The sequence below is a fragment of the Gadus chalcogrammus genome, chromosome 7 (assembly GCF_026213295.1).
Source record: "Gadus chalcogrammus isolate NIFS_2021 chromosome 7, NIFS_Gcha_1.0, whole genome shotgun sequence".
NCBI classification, from domain to species: domain Eukaryota; kingdom Metazoa; phylum Chordata; class Actinopteri; order Gadiformes; family Gadidae; genus Gadus; species Gadus chalcogrammus.
Genome location: NC_079418.1, coordinates 7,321 through 31,286, shown reverse-complemented (window position 1 = coordinate 31,286; position 23,966 = coordinate 7,321). Strand labels below are relative to the sequence as shown.

General features: G+C 43.5%; 1 protein-coding gene, 1 non-coding gene and 1 pseudogene across 3 annotated transcripts; all 3 read right to left on the bottom strand.

Moving 5' to 3' along the window:
• Window positions 1-2,912: 2,912 nt before the first annotated feature.
• LOC130386660 (zinc finger BED domain-containing protein 4-like) lies at window positions 2,913-6,763 on the bottom strand (annotated as a pseudogene).
• Window positions 6,764-8,535: 1,772 nt separating this feature from the next.
• LOC130386779 (5S ribosomal RNA) lies at window positions 8,536-8,655 on the bottom strand. The gene has a single exon (XR_008896224.1). It is a non-coding gene; the product is annotated as a 5S ribosomal RNA (ribosomal RNA).
• Window positions 8,656-12,920: 4,265 nt separating this feature from the next.
• On the bottom strand, window positions 12,921-21,120 carry LOC130386623 (putative ATP-dependent DNA helicase Q1). 2 transcript variants are annotated; one of them, XM_056595637.1, is made up of 3 exons: window positions 15,101-15,601; window positions 14,888-14,965; window positions 12,924-14,608 (listed from the first exon to the last, which is right to left on the bottom strand). In XM_056595637.1, exons 1-3 carry the CDS (start codon window positions 15,319-15,321, stop codon window positions 14,575-14,577), a joined length of 333 nt encoding a protein of 110 aa, XP_056451612.1. In that variant the 5' UTR covers window positions 15,322-15,601; the 3' UTR covers window positions 12,924-14,574. The 2 variants fall into 2 exon arrangements, with proteins under 2 accessions (XP_056451611.1, XP_056451612.1); XM_056595636.1 differs by lacking the exons at window positions 14,888-14,965; window positions 15,101-15,601 and adding an exon at window positions 20,714-21,120 and having other exon boundaries at window positions 12,921-14,608.
• Window positions 21,121-23,966: the final 2,846 nt, after the last annotated feature.

The window sequence follows — 23,966 nt, the reverse complement described above, 5'->3', positions numbered from 1 at the left end:
ACAGTGTCACCACTGTACCTGGAAAGTGAATAGCAGGTGGCTTGGCAAATTTTCTCTTAACACTGCTGGTTTCTGGCTCCTCATCTGACTCCGCATACACAGTATTTGTTCTTGAAAAATATAATCAAACATACCCAGCAATTGAAAGAATTTTAAATATAATTACATTAAATGAGCAAGCCTTGAGAAAGACTGTTCTCGGGTCAGGAGCCCATCGCCTGTTTCTGTGAAATTAGGCGGATTGACATACAAGTACACATAGACATAACACAGGACAGATATCCAATCCAACACTCAAAGCTGAGTGCCAAGCAGTTTCAAGTCTTTGTTATGACTCGTCCGGAGATCGAACCCTGACCTTATAATCTCTGGGTTGACACTCACCACAAGGCAGCGGCGTCTAGGTGTAGGCTAATTTACCCAGCACATTTGGTTGAGGAATTCAACTGTACCTTGTTCTTCTTTTCCGACGTACATCTGCTTCCACCTCTGATTCCAAATCTGTGGTCGGACATCCAGTAGTGACATACTTTTCTTCATGTTGCTTGGCCTTTTCAAACGAGGCTGTAAAAGAACAGGCAGAAAATACAGTGCTATTTTTAAGAAGTATGATAAACAACGTAATATAAACAGGGTTTTGCAAATGGCAATTCGATTTTAATTCAAATACATATCTGTTTAGTTTCCATCTGCCAAATGAGGTAACTAACTACCAATATATGTTATACTATACCCAAACACCCACGAGTAATGGTTCTCCTTAGATACCAGAAAGGAGAACAAAATAACATCAAGGTGGCCACTTCAATTAACCTGATTGACTAGTCCCATTTGTGACCGATATAAAAGTAATGCCATTCATTCTGTCACAAATGGGATTGACAGGCAACTCTCTAACCTTATATGTACCTATGCAGGAGGACTCACAGGGATAAGTGTAATATGATTCTTGGTGTCTGAACTTTCTGTATATCACATAGACCTCATCTTCTTCTTGGACTATATTCTGCACTACTGCAATTGTATCTCCCACCTCAATACAATTATCCCCCTGCTTTGTAGACAAGGTAAAGCGATTACTGGAGACCTTTCTGTACTGTAGAGCAACATTGAAATGTCGAGGAAGTGGTCCATCAGTATGGATGTTCTGTAAGACTGGTTCATCTGTTGCTAATGGACGCTCAACATGTGGCATTTCTGACAACCTTTTGACAACCTGCTGTAGAGGTTTATGTGGCTTGCGTAAAAGATGCTTAATTTGGCCTAGATAATTCTCAAAAGGGAATCCCGAAACATTATCTAAAGGTCCAAATTGTTTGTATTCATCAACTAAATGTATAAGCTGATGAACAGTGAACACAATCTCATCCCTACCATACAGCTGTCCAAAGTGTTTCACAAAGGAAATCATCAATCTATGTGCAAATTCAACCATTTGGTCAGAAAGTCCCGGTGACAAATACAAATACATGGCCACAGAAAATAACATAAAATTGTCATAAAACTCACTGGGAAGGCAACCCTTCAGAACTACAGGACCCCAGTATAACATAAAGGATCGGAGATCAGTAGCTTTCCATCGATCAAGCTCATTCAAACCTCTTGGCTTACGATTGAATTCAACAGGGGTGTGGGAATGTAACACCAGCAGTTTGCTTGATATACTGTTAACAGTTTGTGAAGGAAGCCTAGTGGCTAGCTTGCCCTTTGACCACATATTCAACAGTTTTCTCATCAATCCAAGACAACAGAGATGCATATAATCTATTGGGAATGAAGAAACCATCTTTACAATCCCTGTTAAAGGACTGAGTGTCTGTTTCAAGTGATGTTCCTCATCAATCATATCATAATAACTCGAGTCAGTCCTCAGCCTGACATCTGTTTCAGGATACGTCATTTTGTTCTTCCACACACCCTCTTGATCACACTTGTCGCATCCTGAATACCTATTATGTGACTTAACATTCTTAACATAGGCTCTGGCGGGAGCATCACACACAAATGAGGAAACCTCTACATTCAATAGCTTACCCTTATGAATAATGCCATTAGCCAGTACATTTTTAAGGTCCCTAACAAATTGCTTCAGATACTCAACAACACACTTTGGCTTGCTTAAACCACAAAATATGCCGTCAATAAATGGGGACTTAGTGTAATCACATTTCAGGATTGCAAGTATAGGCCAGAATTGAAGACTTGAACTCTTAAAGAGGGGGAGACCATCTATGTTGAACTGTAAAGTAAGAGTTGTGAGGTTCACTGGTATACTCAGACATTTCAATCGTGAAAGTATTCCTTGCACCAATCCAAAATGAAAGTAATCGCCACCTTGCATTTGAGTGGTTGCAACCTGAGATTGTGTTCCAAGCAGAGTTCTTCCATTTTTAGGAAGCCTAGGGTGAAATAGCTTTAAGATGGACAGCAGAGCAGACAAAGCAACCAGACTGATGGAGTAGGATGTTGCCCAATATCTCAGGCTCCTTATAAGCAGATCCTGACTAGGTTGATGCTCATCACTGTCAGAGTGAGAATCAGATTCATCTCCATCACTTCCAGCTACACTACCATCTGTATGATCATTTTCCATTTGTACATAATCTGATTCAACTTCATCATTGCCATCTACACTACCATCTATATGCTCATTTTCCATAGGTACATGGGAAGCTAGTGTTGTATCGAGTTGGCAAACTTGAGAGATTGTGAAGGGTGGTTCCCTATTCACTAGGGCCCGACCGATATGGTTTTTTCAGGGCCGATACCGATACCGATATTTATGAAAATGGGAGGCCGATAACCGATATGTGCAACCGATAAATAGAAGAAAAAAATTCTCGAATAAATTAAAAATGGCACACACTGACTCGAACTTTAAGTGTTTTTAATAGTAAACATTTTAAGTACAGGGAGCTGCCAACAGCATTTGTAAAATAAAGCCGAACTTAACTTAGAATAACTTAACATAGAATAAAACTGGGAAAAAATAAATAAATCAATGAATAAATAATCATCAATAAAAAATAAAATCACTCCCTGCTATGAGAACTGAGTAAAACCTGCTATGAGAAATGAGTAAAACATCACTGTACTTTGCAATGAACAATAGGCTGGTTTAATGCCCAAGCCTAATATTGCCAATTAAGTAAAAGAACATTATAGTGCAGGAAGCACAGCTGCTCGGCATGTTGCCCAGTGAGGCTTCTCCTGTTCTTCGAGTAGATCAGAGAGATCTCACTGAAGACTCTCTCACTGGGAACCGATGAGGGCGGTGCGCACAGAAACTTCCTGGCTTGTTTAGCCAGAAGCTTAAATCGTTGTTCATTCTGCTTCCACCACTGGAGTGGATCCCCCTCGGCGGTCAATGATTGGCTCCATGAGATACAACCTCACCTCCTCATCAAGCCCAGCATCTGAGGCCGATGCCTCTCCCGCATGTGGTCCTAGCAAAGAGCTGAAGATGGCATCTATCCGGCTGCCAGATGGTGCCTCATTTCTCCTCTGTTTTTTTCGGGCCTGTTGTTCTGCAGTGTATTCTTCTGCTTCGGCCTCTTGCGCCACATCAACCTCCTGTGCTGTTTCTTCATCATGTGCCTCCGCCGAGGCACTCTCTACTTCATCCTTGAGCCACTGCTTCGCCTTCTCTATTGTGTTGTCAGAGGAAAAGGCATTATCCTTGTAACGTGGATCTAGCAGACAGGCCAGAACAACATGCTTGGTTTCTTCAAGCTTTGCAAACCTCTTGATGAGGCTTTCCTTCATACCTTGCCGAAGAGTTTTGATCCCGGTTGTTCTGGGTCCTTCATCCTCCAGCAGCATCTTCAACACACCGACACATGGAATGATTGAGGACGCAGAGGAACTGCTGCTGCTCACCTCCAGCGTGACCTCCTCAATGGGAATCAGGGTCTCCACAAGATTAGCTACCAGGTCCCACTGGTGAGCACTTGGAGCAGCAAACCCCCCATACTCCCCAGAGTAGAGAGTTAATGCTCTTTTCTGCTCCAGTGCTCTCTGCAGCATGTGCAGTGTTGAGTTCCACCTGGTTGGAACTGCTTGTATGAACTGGTGGACTGGAAGGCCAAGTTCTTGCTGAATTGTTTTCAAACGGTCCTTGGCCAGGACAGAATGATGAAAATGTGTGACACAATGCTTCACTGAAGCAATTGTGTCAATCACTGCTCTCTGACAGGACAGGCCATCATTTACAACAAGCTGCAACTGGTGAGCAGTGCAGCTGAGGTCTGGTACTTCAGCAAGCCTCATGCCTTTCATCATATTGGCACCACTGTCACGAAGGACAAGGGCTATGCGCTCTTTGTCAATGTGCCATTCCTCAATCATTTGAAGGAATTTATCCTTGATGTACTGCCCTGTATGGGATCCTTCCATGACCGTCGTGTTCAAAACAACTTGCTTCCTCTCCCACTCATTGGTAATGAAGTGGCATGTCAGGCTCATTAGGGACTCTGTTGTTCCAGACCAGCAGTCTGTGGTAAACGCCAATGGGAACCCAGCATTCTCTGGTTGGATAAGGGTTTTTATCTTTTGCACAACCTTTGCATGGATTGCCGGTATCTTTTCAGTGCGGTAAAACTTCTCGCTTTTAAGTGCATATCTTGGATTAAGAGCAGCCACAAGGCGCTGAAAACCAACATCAGAGACAACGGAAAATGGCTGGTTGTCAGTAATTATCATTTCTGCAATAAGTTTATCTATTTGCTTAGACTTCTCATCTGAATTGGCCCACTGTTTTTGTCGCTGAAACAGGTCTGCCACTGTAGGCTGGTGTGATGGTGCTTTCTGAGATTCCATTTCGCGCTGCTCCTTCTTTGCCGCTTCATATAATTCTTTATGGTGACTTCTGAGATGGGACCATAGATTAGATGTGTTGGCCGTTTTAGCCACTGTAGCGCCAGTGCTGACCGAGACTTTGCATGCATTGCAAACTGCTTTGCCTACACCACCTGACTGGCTGTAGTAGTCCCACACTGCACTTTTGGCTCGTGTCTTTCCTGTTGGCACATCCATCTGCATTGGGGGAAAATAATGTGACACAAGTTAAATTGGGTAGCATAAGCAGTTGCAATCTAATACAGACATATTTAGAAAATAAATATTTGATACAAACTAAATCTATTTTCAGACATTGTAAAAAAAATAATAATAATAATTGTACATATAAATTGTAAATAATTTATAGTATGTCTCTATATAAAAATAGTCAAAATCATATAGATAAGCCTGTATATTTCTGTAAATATACGGCACTAGTAGTTTACTTAAAGTAAAAAAAAAAAAATGCAAACTACAGCATGTATAACCACCTCCTGATTCAAGAGTTTATTTTACGTCTAGTGGCTGTGCTGGGCTGCTTGTCTGCCTCTGGGTGGCGAGGTGAAACGAAAGCATTTAGGTATAATGTTTTCACGTCACAAATAAAGGCGAATTACAAAGAAGTATTTGGATCATTGTACCTAGCGCACATCAAATGCCAGCACTTTGAGATCACACCAGGCGTGATTAAATGGTCAAAGGGCCTGGGAACGCACAATAAAGAAACTAATAGACTGAACGTACAATGTGCCTTTAGGGCCTGAGTCGCGTAGCGTAGTGTTCATGAAGTTGTTTACCTAACACCAAGTTAGTTAGCGCAAGCCTACCAGAGATGCTGTCGTATCTCTGTAGCTACTTGCTGCTAGCTACTGCTAGCCTGTCTGTCTACCCGTAACAAGATGTTACACCAGTTTGAAACGCAGCGACTGGCCAAAACTTAATTCTATTTAACTTAATTTGAGGGACATTGCGACCAATCACCGTTGGTTCTACCGTGCTGGGTAACTTGTTAGGGAACAAGGCTCTCACCAGAGTCGTAGATGGGAATGTATATAAGGCTCTGGCTGCAGATATACTCGACCCTCTATGCTGGCTCTTACTCAGGCAGGCTATTAAGTGGCTAACAGGCTATCAAGTAGCTAGCAGGCTCTAAATGGTTCGTCTCGGGAACAAACACAAACACGTTTTATTTGGTCTTCATTGACCATGGCTTTCAGTCCACCTTTCGTGTAGAACTACAGACACGTTCACGTTTCCATGTGGGGTTTTAACAATAACTGTAGTAGGACTATACACCATGTTGAGACTGCTCTATGGACAACCTTTTCAGTGAGGAGTATTCGCTGTCATTCTGGTTGTCCTTGCGTGAGCTAAGGTTTGTGTCGTTATTACACAGATCAAATGGATCGGTTTCACAAATTAATAAACACCTTGTGGTGCCGTGCTTCTGCAACGTTGGTGTGTTTGTGACATATTGCAGGGGATATTGCTTCGTATATGCTTACCTCGAAGGAAATGTGATTTCTCTGCTTTAAGTTGTATCCGCACGCAGCACCGTCCTTAGCCCCACGTGGCCGTCTAGAAACCGCTCACGAGTCACAGGGAGCGTGAAGGCACCCCGCCCCGCTTGCAGCCTTGCGTGTTGATTGGTTGTATTCCGTGTGCCAAACCAATCAGATGCTGTGACGGGCGGGGCAACTTGGCAAGGCTCATGAATTCCAAGTGGCAAGAGCGGAAGGCGCGTTCAGAACGAAACGGCTGCAAAATTGGTTGTGAAAATTATATGAACTTATCGGTGGGAATTTATGGAAAGTATGGCCGATACCGATATCCCTAAAATGTTAAATATCGGCCCGATATATCGGTGCGGCCGATAATCGGTCGGGCCCTACTATTCACACAGGGTGCACTTTCATTATGCAGAGTTTCCTCGTATTCCTTAAGGATATCTTTCTCTATGTCCCTTACAGTTCTGATGACCCTACGTCTCTTGGCCCAATAAGAAGCCATCTTAGCTAGAGAGAGAGGTGGTGGTGCTATATTAAATTACTTGTATATTGCTTGCAGTGAATCCTCCAAGTCCAAGTGGGGACCTCTTGTAAGTTACTGCAACCCAGAAAAAGATGGAAACAAAGAAAAATAAATAACAATGCATAAACTAACAATACAAATATATATAAGACAAATAATTGTGTTATTCAGGCTATTAAAAAATATTTCAAAATATCTGAGAGCCGGAAGCATAAGGAGATAGTCATGATGTTGTCGCCATATATATAAATATTAAATAGATGCCTCGTCCACGCTGCTGGCCAATGGAGTCGAACGTCACCACTGGCGGCCATCTTCCCAGCGTAAGCTGCTCACCCATAACATTGTGTTGGTAGTGGTAGGCCTACATGTACTTTTTAAATAACAACTTGCTCAATTTTCCACCGATTTTCAACCGGTTTGGTTCATTATAAACATCAGAGATGTAGTTATGACACTGCATACTTTTGATAGAATAATGAAAAACAGAATAATGTTCTAAAATATGTACAATATCATAACCACGTTAATAACGTTTGTAATAAACCAAACCGTTTGTAAATCAGTTGAAAATTGAGCAAGTTATTGTTATTTAAAAAGTAAATGTACCACTACCAACACAATGCTATGAGTGAGCAGCTGACTGTGGTAAGATGACCGGCTATGGTAACGTTCTAGACGCCACAGTATTAGGCATCTAGTTAATATATATCTATGGTTGTCGCCGTCGGAAAACGAGAAACGGCGATTTATTAAAAAAAGGTGGCGAAGAAGATAGAGGAAGCCGGTGTCGTGTCAATATAAGAAGTGTATCATCATCACGATGCATTCAGTACACACTACGCTCTCGTATGTGTGTGCGTGAGAATGGCAGCGTGTGTTGACTTCAGCGAGTGAGCGGACAAGCAAGGAGAGCGAGCGATTGCGCATGTCAGTTTAGTGAACGAACGAGTCCGGTTGTGTGTACTGTTAAGTCACTGGAACTACGAATAAAGTACCCAGCCCGTCAATAATCGTGTCCGATTCATTCCGACCTATAAGCAGACCCGCTGCCTGTCAAAGTTAAGGGTGTTACCCCGAGAGAACATCGGCCCTGGAGGGAACGTCTCTCCTGTGCCCCTGACTATTCAGCTATTAAAAACGCCAGTAATACTTTTATATACACAGATAAATAAAATACTTTTGATTGCGAAGCTTGCTAGCATGCCACACAGACTCATATGATGGTATCTGAACGGATAATATATTACATTAGGACTTACCAGTTAACTATTATTAGCAGCATGCTAGCGATTGATAATGCTATCAAGCTACAACCTCCGGACTTCGGTTTACATGGCACGGCAATAATACACCAAGTTAACATTTAGTCATTCGATGACAGGTGAATATATATATATATAAGGCAGACTGTGGGAGTCACCGGTGTCTGTGTGACTTCAGGACCATGGAGAGCACCACTGCAGCCTGCACTTGAACAGGCTGAATTGTGCTGAGTGCTGCGGGCAGCAGGGGCCCACTAGGAGGCAGAGCCAAAATGCTTGCAGCACCTGATATTCCCAGGCGGTCTCACATCCAAGTACTAACCAGGCCCGACACTGCTTAGCTTCCGAGATCGGACAAGATTGGGCGTGCTTTTTTTTTTCTTTTGGTGACACCCGCCACTACTTACAGCAACCTGGGCTTCTGAGGAGGTCTCCCATTCAAGTACTAACCAGGCCCGACCCTGCTTAGCTTCCGAGATCTGACGAGATCGGGCGTGTTCAGGGTGGTATGGCCGTAAGCAATTGCTACCTGTGAAAGTCAGCCTCATGAAGCTCAGGTGTGGGCAGTGCTGGGGGTTAGGGCAGTGCTGGGGGTTAGGGTTAGGGTGAGGGTTAGTGCTGGGCAGTGCTGGGAGCTCTGTGTGTGTGTCTGTGGGTTAGGGTTAGGGTGAGGGTTAGTGCTGGGCAGTGCTGGGAGCTCTGTGTGTGTCTGTGGGCTAGGGTTAGGGTTAGTGTTAGTGCTGGGCAGTGCTGGGAGCTCTGTGTGTCTGTGGGACCCTCAGTGACCTTTAATAGCAGGCAGGCTTTTGGGGCCTAAAGGGAGAGAAGTGTGAGCCATTGGGGCTTGCTGTGACTTAATACAATACACAGGGCAGTGCTGGGAGCTCTGTGTATGTCTGTGGGACCCTCAGTGACCTCCAATAGCAGGCAGGCTTCTGGGGCCTAAAGGGGGACGAGTGTGAGCCATTGGGCCTTGCTGTGACTTAATACAATACACAGGGCAGTGCTGGGAGCTCTGTGTGTGTCTGTGTGACCCTCAGTGACCTTTAAACAGAGAGCAGGCTTATGAGGCCTACCTGGGAGGTGTCTGTGCCTCTGGGCCTGTCAGTGACTTAATACAATACACAGGGCAGTGTTTGGTGCTCTGTGTGTGTCTGTGTGACCCTCAGTGACCTTTAATAGACAGCAGGCTTATGAGGCCTACCTGGGGAGGTGTCTGTGCCTCGGTCTTGTACTGGAGGCCGTGGAGAGTGGGGGCCCTCTGGGCGCCAGGCCAGCCCGGGCATGTGTGCCTGGGCTGGAAATAAATAAATGTTATTTATTTCTTCACTACCACAGAGACCACTGTTCAACCAAGCAAGGAGGTGGACGCCGCTGATGACTTTACATTCAGTACATTGTCAGACTTGGACATGGCCGATTTGGGTGTTGCTCCATTGTCTGCCTCAGCACTTCCAACCTCACCTGCACCTCAAACATATTCCATCATATTCGACAACCTGGACTTTTACGTTCAGACGCATCATCAGTCCACCAGCCAGACCAACAAGTCAATTCACTGGATCCACCACATGTGTGTCATCAACAGAATCAACTCACTACACCTTGACAAGTTGAAACCGACAAATTCTTTGATTGACTATGATCTCGGGAATTCACTTCCTGGACCAGACACACAAACCAGTATGCGTCGGGAATTCGTTGTTTTGGGGAGCCGAATCCTGACAGCTTATTTGGAATCATTCAAGACCCTCTCCAGTGTGGTTGTTCAACACATCCCCCACCAGTTCTCTGAAGAAATGGCCCAGCCATCCACTCATGTAAGTTTCATGTCCTTTAATAAAATCAAATGAAACAAATACATTTGTAAATTCACAGTGCAAGTTGCAGATGTAATGCACTTATTCATGCTTTAAGTGTTTCACACACTGACACATAATTGTAATATTACACTTTTGTAGTATCCACTTGGACTTCTATTCAAGGACGAACACAAACTGCCGACCTGGTGGATGTGCTCCAGCACCTTCAAAAGAGTAAATATCATGCAAGATCAATCATTACTTTGTGTACCCTGGGACAGTTTCCCATACATGAATTAGACCATTGGCTGAAAGCGCTAGGGGAAATCAAGTCTGGGAATAGTCTAAACCCATGTAAGAGAAATGGACCGATTGTGTTTAAATTGATATTCTAACTGTAAGTCCTCTCTAGGTATGTGCCAAGATGTCCTGATGGGCTTGAAAAGATTTTGATCGGGGGTGACAGACTGACAGAGGCCAATTCCCGGAATATCCAGTTGGCGTTTGCTGATGGGGAGACGGAGGAGGACCGCCTGGAAGGCCTCTGTGTCAAATATGAAGACTGGCACGCAATTCGAAATCTCTTTGAGGTCGGTATTGTAATCATTAACTACATGCACCCTGATACACAATTTATATTTACAAAAAGCACATAATGTTGATTTTTTTATGATTACAATACACTGCCTTCCAAGGCATAGAGAAGTAATGATGTTTTCTAAGGACTGGTTCAAACATGATGTTTTTGATATGCATTACAGATAATCATCAGATCTTCTTTAGTGAAGAATCTGCCAAAGACCATGGCACACTCCACGCCAACATGAATCTCTTGAGGTAATCAATCACTAAACATCAGAAACCATGTGTTTTCAGATTAATGTTAGATTGACATTCATTACTGTGTATGTATCTTATTGTATAATTCTTTTCTCTCTACATTTCTTCCCCTAAAGAGTATCTTCGCCAACCATGAAGTTGGCGTGGACTTATGAACTGTGTGCATGTTACCAAGAAAGCACAGCCACCATGAATTCGGCTGCTTTCCATTTGGGATTTAAGGGAAAAGTGGGTAATTGGTACCAGTGTTGGGAGTAACGCGTTACAAAAGTAACGCGTTACTCCCAACAAAAAAGGTAATATTTTACTTGGCTAACCCTAACTTGACTAACCCAGAAATACGTTTTAAACCCGAAATTAACTTGTGTGTTTTTATACAAATTCGCCAACACTGCGAGATTCACAGAGGAGAAAAAAATCTGCGCAAATGTTTTACTTCCTCTTACTGCTAGAGGAGAAGATCACGGCAGCAGCAGAGTCCAGGGAGGCTGGTTGTAGTCTTTTAGCTTGGTTCTCCATATCAACAGTAGGGCTAGAACAGAGCGAAAAGACTACAACCTGGTTGTAGTAGAAAAGGGGGATCAATGTGTTTTTTTTTTTTCCATCTTCCCTAGTAGGCTCTAGCTCTATTGATTTCAATATGAATACCTAAAGTTACAGTATTTCTATTATGAAATGTATTGTACCATGAGCCATAACTGCGACCATTATATTGTACTTTTGTTAGCCTTAAGCCTAGCTCAGTCATTATGCCATACCACATCACCTCCTGCTGTGCAATGAGCTGCATTGAACACAGGAAGATCTATTGAGAACAACAAATCCATATTTCCTGTTATTTGGTAAAAGTAGTGTAATGCCGTACAATTCAAAGACAGTAATATTGCAATGTAACTAATTACTTTGAAATGACAGTAACAAGTAATAAATAATGCATTACTCTTTTGAAGTAACTTGCCCAACACTGATTGGTACTACTAACAAACACACACCATCATGAATTTATGAACTATGAATATAATTTCACAAGCAGATGTTTTATGCAGCCATTTAAATAACTGCTATGTGATTTACAGGTGCAGCAATGCGAAGAAAGGCCCACATGCTGCGTACAACGCTTACAAACAGTTTGTGCAGATTGACACGACAGCACTTTTCCTTGCGGCAGCAATGGAACATTTTCATTTGGATGATGTCACAGGTCTGTATCTGCTACATTGTGTTGAAAGGATTAAAATCAAGGAATCAAACATTACCTTTTCTTGGCATAAGGTACAATGTATGAATACAATTTTTATATATATATATTTTTTGTTTTCTCACAGCTACTCCAGACGGCTTAGTACCAGACCACATCCAGCAAGGCTCTGCAGAACAGAAGAGGACCTGGCTCCATGACTCTGTGGCAGAGGTCGTTGACAAGTTTTTAATGTCTACAGAGATTGCTGACCTGACAGCTGGCGTTACTGAAGCGGCAACAGCCCAACGCACTGAGAAGGAGAAGCTCCCTTGTCGTGAGCCAGGTTGCAAGAAAGTTTTCATTTATCGAAAAGCCAGAGAGACCCACGAAGAGAAAGTCCACAGTTTTGTGGTGGCATCTATGCCAGTTGTTGAGCCGGCTTCCTTTGGTCTGATTGACCACAAAAAACAGCATACTGAGGCCAGGCTTAGCTTTGGATTTCTGCTATTCGATATGTTGGATGCAGTGAAAGAGGGAGATGGGGAGCGCTTGATAAGGCTGTACAAGGTGGCACTACTGATTTACAAGGCTTACGGGCACACTAATTATGCCTACAGCACTTTCCTCTTGACTGTACAAATCAATGCAACAATGTCCCCTAGGGTTAAACATGATGTAACCTGGAACCGATTCTGGAATAGTAGCGGCGGGAATGGGAAAATTTTTCCTCTTGATCTGCACCTCGAGCACCTCAACAACTTCCTGAAATCTTTTTTGAGGAATAAAGGCACCAACCTGGCAGAGAAAACAGCTGACAGGGTCAGCAGGTCTGTTGGTTTATTAAAACCCTGATGGATACAACAGACGGAGAGCTGCAGCTATCCCGGCCCAGTGGCATCCACCATGCAGCAGATCTAAAAAAAAACAACATTTTAATGGTGCTTCAGGTATTAAGGAACACTGAGGTTTTCAACCAGCAACCGGGAAGACACTTCTCTGCATTCCCTAAATTTAACACAAACATTCTGTCCAAGCTAAACTATGACGTGTGGCGATGGATGCGTTGCAGGCTGAAAGACTGGAGGACTGTTGTTCTTTAATCAATTACCTACCTGGTCTGTAATGGTCCTAGCCTTGTCCTGCCAGACTATTTCATTTGAAGCTTTTATAGAAGGCCTATTTGTATGAATGTGTAAATAGTTCATATTGTTATGCAAGTACTTTTTGGTTGAATTAGTAAAAAAAACACTTTTTCATAGTACGTCTCGTTTCTTTTATAACTTAATTAGGGTCTTATAAGTATGTGTTTTGTACACTTTTATTTAGTTTTGTAGAATTGCACAAATACCAACCAAACACATACAAAACAATATACAACTGACACCAATCATGTTCCTGCACAAGTACACAAAGGGGTTTGAAGTGTTCTGTACATCACAAGCATCACAGAATTCACTGTTCAGACTCAGAGCTACTGACATGGCTCGTGAGTGTATCTTCAACATCATCATCAACATTGTCGAAGTAGTTACTGAAATAGAGATCTGGGTCAGTTAAATACCTCTCTGAATCATATTGCAGATCCCCATCAATATCCCCAAAAACATCACTGATGATAATTAAAATCTCCTTTGCATGGTCCAATCTAAACACAGGAAGGTTAGCACTAATGTATGCCAGGTCAAATATGTATTGACAGTGGGTCAATACTGCATCCACCAGTTGCTGACTGAATCCAGTGCAGGCTGCATGTGAGGTGTACAGTGGATTGGATAAATTGATCAAACTATCTCTGTAGTCATTCAGCAAATCTGCAATTAAAGATTTGTCATTTGCATCCACATGCCTAGATCTCTGATGAGTTGGTTCAGCTTCAATCTGTTCATAATTGGGCATGGGTTCTGTACATGTGCCAGATGAACAAGCGCAAACAGTCTGACAGTATGTACAACAGAGATGGCCTGGCTCTACATGGCTGGGTTCTGCTTCAAAATGTGCATGGAGAGATTTCCTGAAACATGTGGTTTTTCCAACAGCAAGCAGTTTCTTTACCTCTTCATCCACCTTGAAGTACTGCCCGGTGTTGTAGAGGATGGCATGTGATGGCTGACCATGCCTTCCAGCCCTGCCCGCCTGTTGTAAAATGGCCTCTAGGTCACCTGGAGCCCCGTACATTACCACGTGTGAAACATTAGCAAAATTCAACCCCATCCCCAAAGCTGTTGTTGAAACAACTATCCGGCAATTCCCTTCCCCCCTCAGAGAAGCCAACACTCTCTGCTTGTTTTGGGGGAGGGTTTTGCTGTGGAACATGCCAATCAGTAGGTTCTCACTTCTACAGTCCGGATCACAGCCCACCCAGGCATGTCCTTGCAGTTCCGCCTTTAAATATGCAAAAACTCTCCCCACTGATTTAAGGCTTTGGCAGTAAATTAATATCGGTAGCATTGCTGAGCCCTCGTCTTTGGCATGTTGCACTATCCAGTCTAGGCAGTTCATGTGATGAGTGGGCACCTTGCACAAGCCAAGACGGATGTTTGTCTTGTTGGGACTAGCGATGATTTGAACAGCATTGTCCATATGGAGTAGTCTGATGACTCTGCTTCTTGACTTGATGTCAGCGGAGGCAGTCAGTGCCAAAACAGGTGTACCTGGGAGAGTAGAAATATGACAAGATAAACACATGCCCCATTTTATAACATACCCAACAAGTTGTCAAGTGTTTGTTTAATATACTATGGCAGGGAGGACTTAATGAACAGCACTATGAACATGAATGCACTTAATCACACAATTCTGTTTCATTACAGTAACAAATCCTTGCAACAGATATTATCCATACACAGAATATTGACGATACTATAGCATTCAAATGAGATATTTCACAACATGTAAGGTAGGAGCAACAAAGGGCAGTGCATTCAACTCACCCTCCTTGGCTATAGATCTTAGCTCTCCGAACTTGGCAAAACTCTCTGAATGCCGACTCGCCTTTGGAAGCCTCGCCCCTGAGTGAAACAAAATGGAGTACAACATTAGCCTAAGCTATCGAGTATGGAAGAACAGAACTACTCACGTTGTTTAACCTAAGTATGCAACACAGCCCTATTTATGTTGTTTAACCATATTTAGTGCTTACTTACCATTTGTACGTAACGTGGACCTCATCTACGACGATACCAATGAGGTTGTCCTGGTGTATGGTTGAGGCTAGGATTCGTCGCCATTTGTTGTTCAGCAGCCAGGACTCGGGGCTGCCGAACACCAGACTCAAGCTTCCATCCAAAATGTCACGGTCATCATGCACGCCGAGCTGCCCAGCACGAACTCCCAACTGTTCTGCCTCCTTCACTTGGTCCTCCATTAGTGCAACGAGAGGGGAGACTACAATAACTATCGGCTTAGCATCGCCAGCATTCGCCTTACCCAACTCCTTCACCACTAACGGAGCCAGCTGGAAAATCTAACTTTTCCCGAACCCCGTGGGGAGAAGCCCCACCACATCATGGCCACCAACAAAGCTCAACAAAGCTTGTTCTTGCTCCGGCTTTAACTTCTCAATATTCGGCAACGTTGCCACAACAGACCGAATAGCTTCGCTCACATCGTTCTCCATTGTCTTCTGACTACCGACCCACAACAACAACTCAAACTGGCGCACGACTTTATCGTCATTGTTCTCAGACACGCCCTCTGTTCGCTGATTGGGCGCCGCTGTGGCGGCCCCAGAAAACCAAATGACATACAGCAGGTCCAGACCTGGGCCCCGTTTCCCGAAAGCATCGTTAGCCTAAGTGGATCGTGAAGTGCGTCGTAAGGGCATCGTAGAGTTTTCACCGCGTTTCCCGAAAGCATCGTGGGGAACGAACGTCTTGAAAACGCTCGTAGCTAACGAGTACTCCAGGGGTGCTCGTAGGACGCTAAGAGCATCGTCAGCTATAGCCTCAGTGGCGACACCATCGGACATTCCGTCTATTGGATGCGTTTTATTAAAACGCATTGCGCCTTTATGTTCTTAGTTTGGTAATTAATAAAGATTATTAATTTATTTATTAATAAAGATGTTAAAATGGCCAAAATAAAACGGGACAGTCCAGAAAATGTTTGCGCAGGCAGGGCACTCAAAATGTGTGAGAGAAAGTGGGGGGATTTGTGCAGACTGACATAGGCTACTCATAAAACGTAGCATAAAATAATGTAAAAAATTAATTAAATTAAAAAAAATTAAAATAAAGAAATAAAATAAATTATAAAAAACAAGCAAAGGAGCAGGCAAAAGGCTGGGATATGGTGGGGATTGGTCACGTTGACGGGAATGTTTAGTGACATGTGGGAGGGTGGAGGGGGTTAAAAAAAGTCTCAATCACTCTTCGACGCGCATGAAAACCAGCCGCGTAGTTATGAGGGAGGCCGTCCTCACACCGATCTTCCTCGTCGTCATCGTCCTCAGCGTCCTCCGGTTCAAGCAATGCCACCCAGCCTTAGCTGCAATGTTGTGCAACATAGCCGTCACACATATCACGGCGCATGACTTGGCCGGCGAAAACTGGAGCCCTCCGCCTGACTTGTGAAGGCATCTAATATAGCGCAACTTCCACCTCCCGATCGTGCGCTCAACGATGCACCGGGCCAGACGGTGGGCTTCGTTGTATTCCTCATCAATACATACCTTACCCTATTTCCGGAGGGGCTTTTATAGCCAATCAAATTATCAATCAAGGAAACCCTTATGCGGAATCAGATTAAGTCGGCTCTCTTTGCTGCGCAAAGCATGTTTCAGAAATCAGCCCATTAAGATAAATGTAGTTGTCACACAAGCAATTTTTAATTTTTTGTCATATGGAATTATTTCGGGGGGAAAATGCCGTGAAACGCACAGTGCATTCAGGATTAGGACTGATATATGTCGGTTTAAGCCTAATCAATTGTGTTTTAATGTCTTGCTATAGCATTCATCTAATTGCAGTCTATTTTTTTCGGAGGCTACTCTGCTGTTGTCCTTGATGGGGATTTATTTTAACCCTTTTTAACACAATTTTCCTGCGACATTCCTGCGTCTCCCTACGGAGCCCATTTCAGCACCGTGTCAGTAGACAGTTACAATCCTACGACGTCGTGAGTGCAGCGAATGCGCGTTCACGTTAAGAGGAGTTTCGGGAAACGCTCCAAAGAAATTGACGATGGATCGCAAGATCCATCGTGAGAATGATCGTACGAGCGTGGATCCATCGTTATCGGGAAACGGGGCCCTGGGCTGTTTCCCAATGTCAAGGAAGCATGCTCAACGGCCGCCCTTTTAAGGACGCTACGTCATCGAACGCCGACAAGCACTGTTCCAATGTTGAGGACACTCGAAATACGCCCCCTTTTCGGGTCCTTCGTTTTGAGAATTCCGAGATTTTTCAAGGATGCATCGCTGCATCCTAGACGAGCCAAAACTACCCACAACCTCTGCGTTCACTGGGCGGGTTCTTGAAAATGGCAGAGAAGTACACGTTCAAATGAAGTGAAGTTATATTAGTTTTCAGAAATATTTTGTGCCGTATTGCTTTTTATAGATTCATCATGTTAATGCAAATAATCAAGCCTAAAGACCTGTGCCACTTTTCAAACGTTTTTGCAACTTAATGATACGTTGCTATATTTTGCATGGACGTAGCTGGTGTTAAACACCACTGTCACCAATGTCAATTTACTCGCTCACAAGATTACATTATTTATGTATACCTATTTATTTTTACGTTTTTTTTAGGGTCAGCCCAGCAAACGGAGGCTTTTGTGCGCCTTAGGGTGGCGCACAAACATTTGTTTGCCGGTGGAAGGGATAGTGCCACTATCCAATGTTGTAAAATTAATGCACAACCGATCATTTGCAATGTTTGTAATTTTTAATGAACGTATATAATTGTATTTTATATGATATACTTATGTGTTCAAAGCACTGGTAGATTGTAGGCATATATGAATGAATGAATCAGATCATATATCCAAATAAATACACGTTTATCATCTCTTTCTTTGTCTTTTTCCCCCTGCATAATAGTAATCAACCGTACTGTAAATGTGATGCATGAATTAAGTTCTCAGACAATTTCACTTAGTTTTATAAAAATTGAATGGATTTTCCTTTTAATAAAGACAATTCGATCAACCACAACAAAGCTTTTGTGACTTCCCCAAAGAGGCTCCATGCGAAGGAGACATGACCGCATTTATAACAGACAAAAGTCAAATAAATATCGATCAGCTTGATTGCTGCCATGTTTTATTCATAAGCTCACATGTGTTTACATTACAAGCGGACACGCAGTATTAAAAAGCGGAAGCGGAAGCGCTTCCACACTACCAAGTCGTTCCCAAAGTCAGACGTTACAAACGCTAGGAAGCACTCGAGCTAGCACTCTTGTCTCATCTCCATAGGACGCGACTAGCAAGGACGCGTCCTAGCAAGGCTGCAGCCTTCACTTTGGGAAACAGCCCTAGTACTGAAGGGAAATTCAAATTGAGCGGAAGTACTTCGGCGGGCTGAGCCAGGCTAGTCCAGACCTAGTACTGAAGGGAAATTCAAATTGAACGGAAGTACTTAGGCGGGCGGAGCCAGGCTAGTTTAGACCAGTGGTTCTCAACCTTTTTTGAGCAAACGCCCCCCTGACCTAAATTTTTATTTTTTATTTTTATTAAAATAAGCCGTCCACGGCCGGGCATATCAAACTGTTTATTGCCCGGCCTCTCTGTGATTATTCCTTACTTAATTCTTTAATGTATTTAGCATTTCATATTTTGTATTCCTCACTTAATCTTTCTTTTGCTCTGGTGTGTGTGTGTGTGTGTGTGTGTGTGTGTGTGTGTGTGTGTGTGTGTGTGGTGTGTGGTGTGTGTGTGGTGTGTGTGTGTGTGTGTGGGTGTGTGTGTGTGTGTGCGTGCGTGCGTGCGTGCGTGCGTGCGTGCGTGTGTGTGTCAGCACAGCACTGAGAAGGCACTGGACATATCCATAAAACCCTTCTCATTGCTGCTGACTCAGGCCATGTCAGCGTTCTCCTGCTGCTGGACCTCACAGCTGCCTTGGACACGATCTGTCACATCACACTGCTCACCCGGCTGGAAACACTTTTGGGTATCACTGGCACTCCGCTCACCTGGTTTACGTCATATCTCACAGCTTTATGCTAGGATTACCTATGTCTCCATAGGTAATTTCAGGGTTTGGTGGTGTGGTCCAGGGTTCTGTGCTAGATCTCCTGCACTTCGTCATGTACATCCTCCCCATTGGTCACATCTGATGTCAGCATGGTTTAGACCAGTGGTTCTCAACCTTTTTTGAGCAAACGCCCCCCTGACCTTACCCTGATCCTCTGGATCAAGGTAAAAAATAAAAATAAAAATAAACTAACAACCCACTCACACTGTGTTATATTGCTTAAAGTTATCAATGCATCGTTTTTCATTGATTTTGCGTTGGTCATTAATAGCAGTGAATGCCCTCTGAGTCGGTTTTGGTGCAAAAAATATAAAAATATTAATGAATCTTCATGACATGCAATTAAACTGAGAGAGAGAGAGAGAGAGAGAGAGAGAGAGAGAGAGAGAGAGAGAGAGAGAGAGAGAGAGAGAGAGAGAGAGAAAGAGAAAGAGAGAGAGAGAGACCAAGAATGAAGTGTTGAGGAAGAAATGGTTGGATTGAACATTCATTCACCGTGACCGCGGTGCGGCCACTCCCGCGACTCCCGACCGCCACGTCTCCCGTCGTGCCCCGGCCGCGGCACCCTGCGGCCTGTCAGCGTTACTATAGAGATCATGACGATAGCTGATGTAATTGGAGTCCGGGCGTGTGCAGGACCGAACCGCGCTGTATTATCACTGTTCCACTGCGCATAGACAGTAAAAAGTAGCTGAGACGGTAGAGGGGTTAAAACAATAAATGAAAATAGGCTAACAAATTTTTTTTTATATCTCCCCCCAAAAATGGAATCACGTTCCCAGCGCCCCCCTAGGTTGTGCCCCCGTTGAGAAACCATGCCCTAGGCGATCGCCTAGCTCGCCTATGCCGAGCGCCAGCCCTGCATCCTTGATTTGTTTACATATTTTATAGTTCATCTCATCAACTCAATACCATGACATCAAGCTCTGCAGAAATCGGCTAATAACCATTTGATTTGAATCAGGTGAGAAGGGGAAAACATGCCTATAATAGTGCGTTCCAGGTACACTTTTTTGCCCGTAAATAACCAGCTATAACTGGGAGTACAAGAGGGTAGAAGGGGGCGAAAACACAGGTTCCCAGGAACGCACCATATGTATTTAGGATGAGTTGAACAGGTCAATCTCCTCATCAGTAAAACTCTAGAACTACTGCAGTCCAGTGGCCGGTAAAATACAGTTGTATTCGTTTGTTGTATGGTGAGCAGACATTGTAAAACATTGCATTCCCTTGGTATCCAAGCAGTAGAGATCAGTGCCTGTACCCCCTTTGTTGAATTGTGCCCATTCTCGTGTGATGCCCCATGCTTGCTGAGATGCACACTCGACTTACAGTGCGTGTATTTATAGGAATGAATGGGCGGCCATGTATTAGTCCACTGTCCTTTCTCTATAATAGGTCCATGGTATTTACACACATAACTGATGCTATCTACCTTAACATTAGCGACAATAACTTGGCTGTTAGCTGTAGCGCTAATGCTAAAGCAACATTATAATGCTAACAAGGTAACCATATACAGTAAAGCAACACAATGATATGGCGTTAGTTAACTTACTTTTTCGAGGTTTGTAGCTGAGCCGAGGAGAGTTGGTACTGATCCAGACTTGATTTTCAGACGTTGAGCAAGTCCAGCTCTGTATTGGCCCAAGTTGAGGAAGCAGTGAAATGTTTGGCGCTGCCGTGTTCTAGCAACGGGACGGCCATATGTTCCTGACCTCATCTGACTCCCGCGCTGCGTTTGTATCCAGTGGGCGTGGCCTATGACCTAATGGCTCCGGCTTCCTCATCTGTCTAAAGATGCTGCCAGAGCCATAGAGAGAGAAGAGTTGCGACACTCTCTGATCTCGCCGGCAGGGTGGTCACGTGGTTCATGTAAGCCTGTATAGTTCCAAGCCACGCTGCTGTGTTCTTCAATGGGACTGACCGCAGCGATTGCAATATTGAATGGTAAATATAAATTAAAAAACACAAGTACTTTTCTGACCATTGTTGCATATTTGTAAACGTCAGTTTTAAAGTGGAGTGGTAGGGTGACAACTGCAAGCTACTTAGATACGTTAAGTTTGAGGGAAAGCTTCACGTTCGTGTTAGCATGGGTAGCACTAGGCTACTGACTTTAGTGGCTTAACCTTGCTACATCTGTTCTGAAATCAAAGACGATTCAAGATGTTCATTTTAGCGCAACTGAACTATTGAATTTTCTTGATTTTGCTTGTAATTCCGATTCACGTACCCGTGGTCAGAGAGCGATTGAGAAAGCAGACTAGCAACAGTCAATTTAGCATTTAGTTTCCAGGCAACTTCTTCTGATGAGGCAGATGCTGAGTCACGGTTAGCGGGTGGCAGGCAGGCAGGTAGGACCCAAACGCAGACAGTTCAGGTAAAAGGATAATTTATTAACTCAAAAAGGCAAGGAACACGGGTGACGCGGGTAACACAGGGAACACAGGAACACACAGGACAGAACTCACCACAAACTACAATGATCCGACAAGGAACAAAGGAAAGACAAGGGCTTAACACTAGAACAGCCGTCGAAGGGGTCAAATGACCCGTGAGTTAAAAAAATATATATCTTTGCACTCGATCACGTTCCAAATCCCTACTTTCTTGACTTTTCCTAAATATGTCTGTTGTACCACCCTGTGTTCAAAAAAAAAAATTCAGACCGGGAAAGGTATTATAAAGCATTTTTTTATGTGTTCCTATGTTATTGTTCTTTTTCCAAGGATGCAATGCTCTTTCTTTGACAGCAGAGGTCGCAAGGGGACATTCTGATGCGAATAAGATTGATATCTATAGGTAGATATACACAGACAGGCAGACAGACAGACAGACAGACGGACGGACGGACGGACGGACGGACGGACGGACAGAGGTGGCCAATATGTCGACCACGATCGACTGGTCGACCGCGAGAGTAGTGTGGGTCGATTGCGTCGTTGCTGTTGGCTGAGTGGTTTAGAATCTGCCCTGCAATACGGGAGACCTGAGTTCACGTCCTGGGTACGTAATTTAATTCTTGCCGTTGGCTTATTTTTGTAATTTCCTTTATATCAGAGAAATTAGGCCTAACAATTTACTTTTTATGTAATAAATATGTCTTACAATATCCCTATAATCCAAATATACTTTGCAAAAACTCATGGTAAAGTTAATGTTAATATTAATGTTACTGATAAGCCTTTGTCACAATGACAAAGTCACTGCATGGGAAATTGCAGCCACATAAATTACATTCAGGTGAGTTTCGCGGCAGGCAGCCAAGAAACTCACCACTGACCACTGACCACTTCTGTTGAGAAAAAATACTATGGTCAGTCAATTTAGAATATTCAAAGAAATGGAAAATAAATGACTTGAAAAGTTTTTTTTTATTTCTCCAGTATTCCTTCCTAAAGCCCAGATTCGGTGGGGATTGAACCCCGGACGAACGGGTTTTAGAATAATTTGCGTCTCTCTCGTAGATCGCAACATCTTTCAACGTCTTTGTTTAATACAACTGCATCACCTTCTCTCTCACATTTCACTTTATCAAGTTAGAAGTCAACTGCTCATGATCATATCGCTGCGTTATCTCTGTGGAGATCCACCCCTGGAACAGCGGAGCCGTCGCATTTACAACAGAATGAAACCCAATAAACCACCAGTGTGTGCAGGGTCCGGGAGGGTAAATTGGGGTTCTAGCTCACACGCGGAAATATAAAAATGTGCTGCTCCAAATAAACAACAAAGTCAGTAACGTGTCAACTGTGTTGTCTGTGTTGTTCTACTAAGCGGACGCTTGATGGTGACGTATTACGACGTGATGACAAAAAATACTATTTCATTCATCCAAGCATAATGATTTGTTATTCTTTAATATATTTGATAATTTGTGTATGGCTTAGTCTTAAAAGTATCATGTTTGTGTGGTATGTACAAGAGCCTACCGTGGCCAGGCCACAGTTGCGATTGCCTAGTGTGAATACAGGCCAGAGAACAATAGGGGCCAGTTGAGCACGGTTAGGTGTGAAAAAGGCCAACAGCCACGGCCAGATGGCCTGAAATCGGCTTTGTGGCCTTACTTATCTATTCAAATGCAAATGTACTGGCTGGGGGAGGGGAGGTGTGGCAGAGAGAGAGCGATTGAGAAAGCAGTGAAAACAGACCATTTAGTATTCAGTTCCCAGGCAACTTCTTCTCATGAGGCAGGAGGTGACCACACAAACATGATACTTTTAAGACTAAGCCATACACAAAGTATCAAATATATTAAAGAATAGCAAATCATTACGCTTGGATGAATGAAATAGTTTTACTCATTACTTTTGTAATGCGTTACTGCCCAACACTGCAAATAACCAAATGACTTGGGTTTTAAATGAGTGTATTAGAGTTTATTAGAGTATAGAGTACATTGACATTCAGTAAGTCAGTAAACAAAGAAAACAAAAAAATACGGCTGACTTTGAATGAACTAGGAACTGGATGAAAAATAAATGTCTTTAGGGACAGCAGTTTTTTTTTTTATCTTTCGGTTTCAGCAAAGTCTAATCAACATTCACAGCAGATTATTTTAGCAGGCTCACTGCATTTCCCACAGACAAGTCGCCTACATGACTCACAGACGTCACTAGTTTTGTTCCCACTACATCTGGCGACTTGACACTTTTTCCTTTTGGTAGGTGGGGAAGGAGTTTCAATCAGAAGTGGCCTACGTGCCACTGGTGCTGCCACTGATGACACAGTCCTGGCCATTCTCTGAGGCGCACACAGCTGTTTCACAAGCTCCAGAATAAATCTCTTTCTGGTCATGTTGACGTCCA

Excerpts from the sequence above, each read along its gene's own strand:
- LOC130386623 (XM_056595636.1), bottom strand. The coding sequence starts at position 14,537 with ATGGACAATGCTGTTCAAATCATCGCTAGTCCCAACAAGACAAACATC.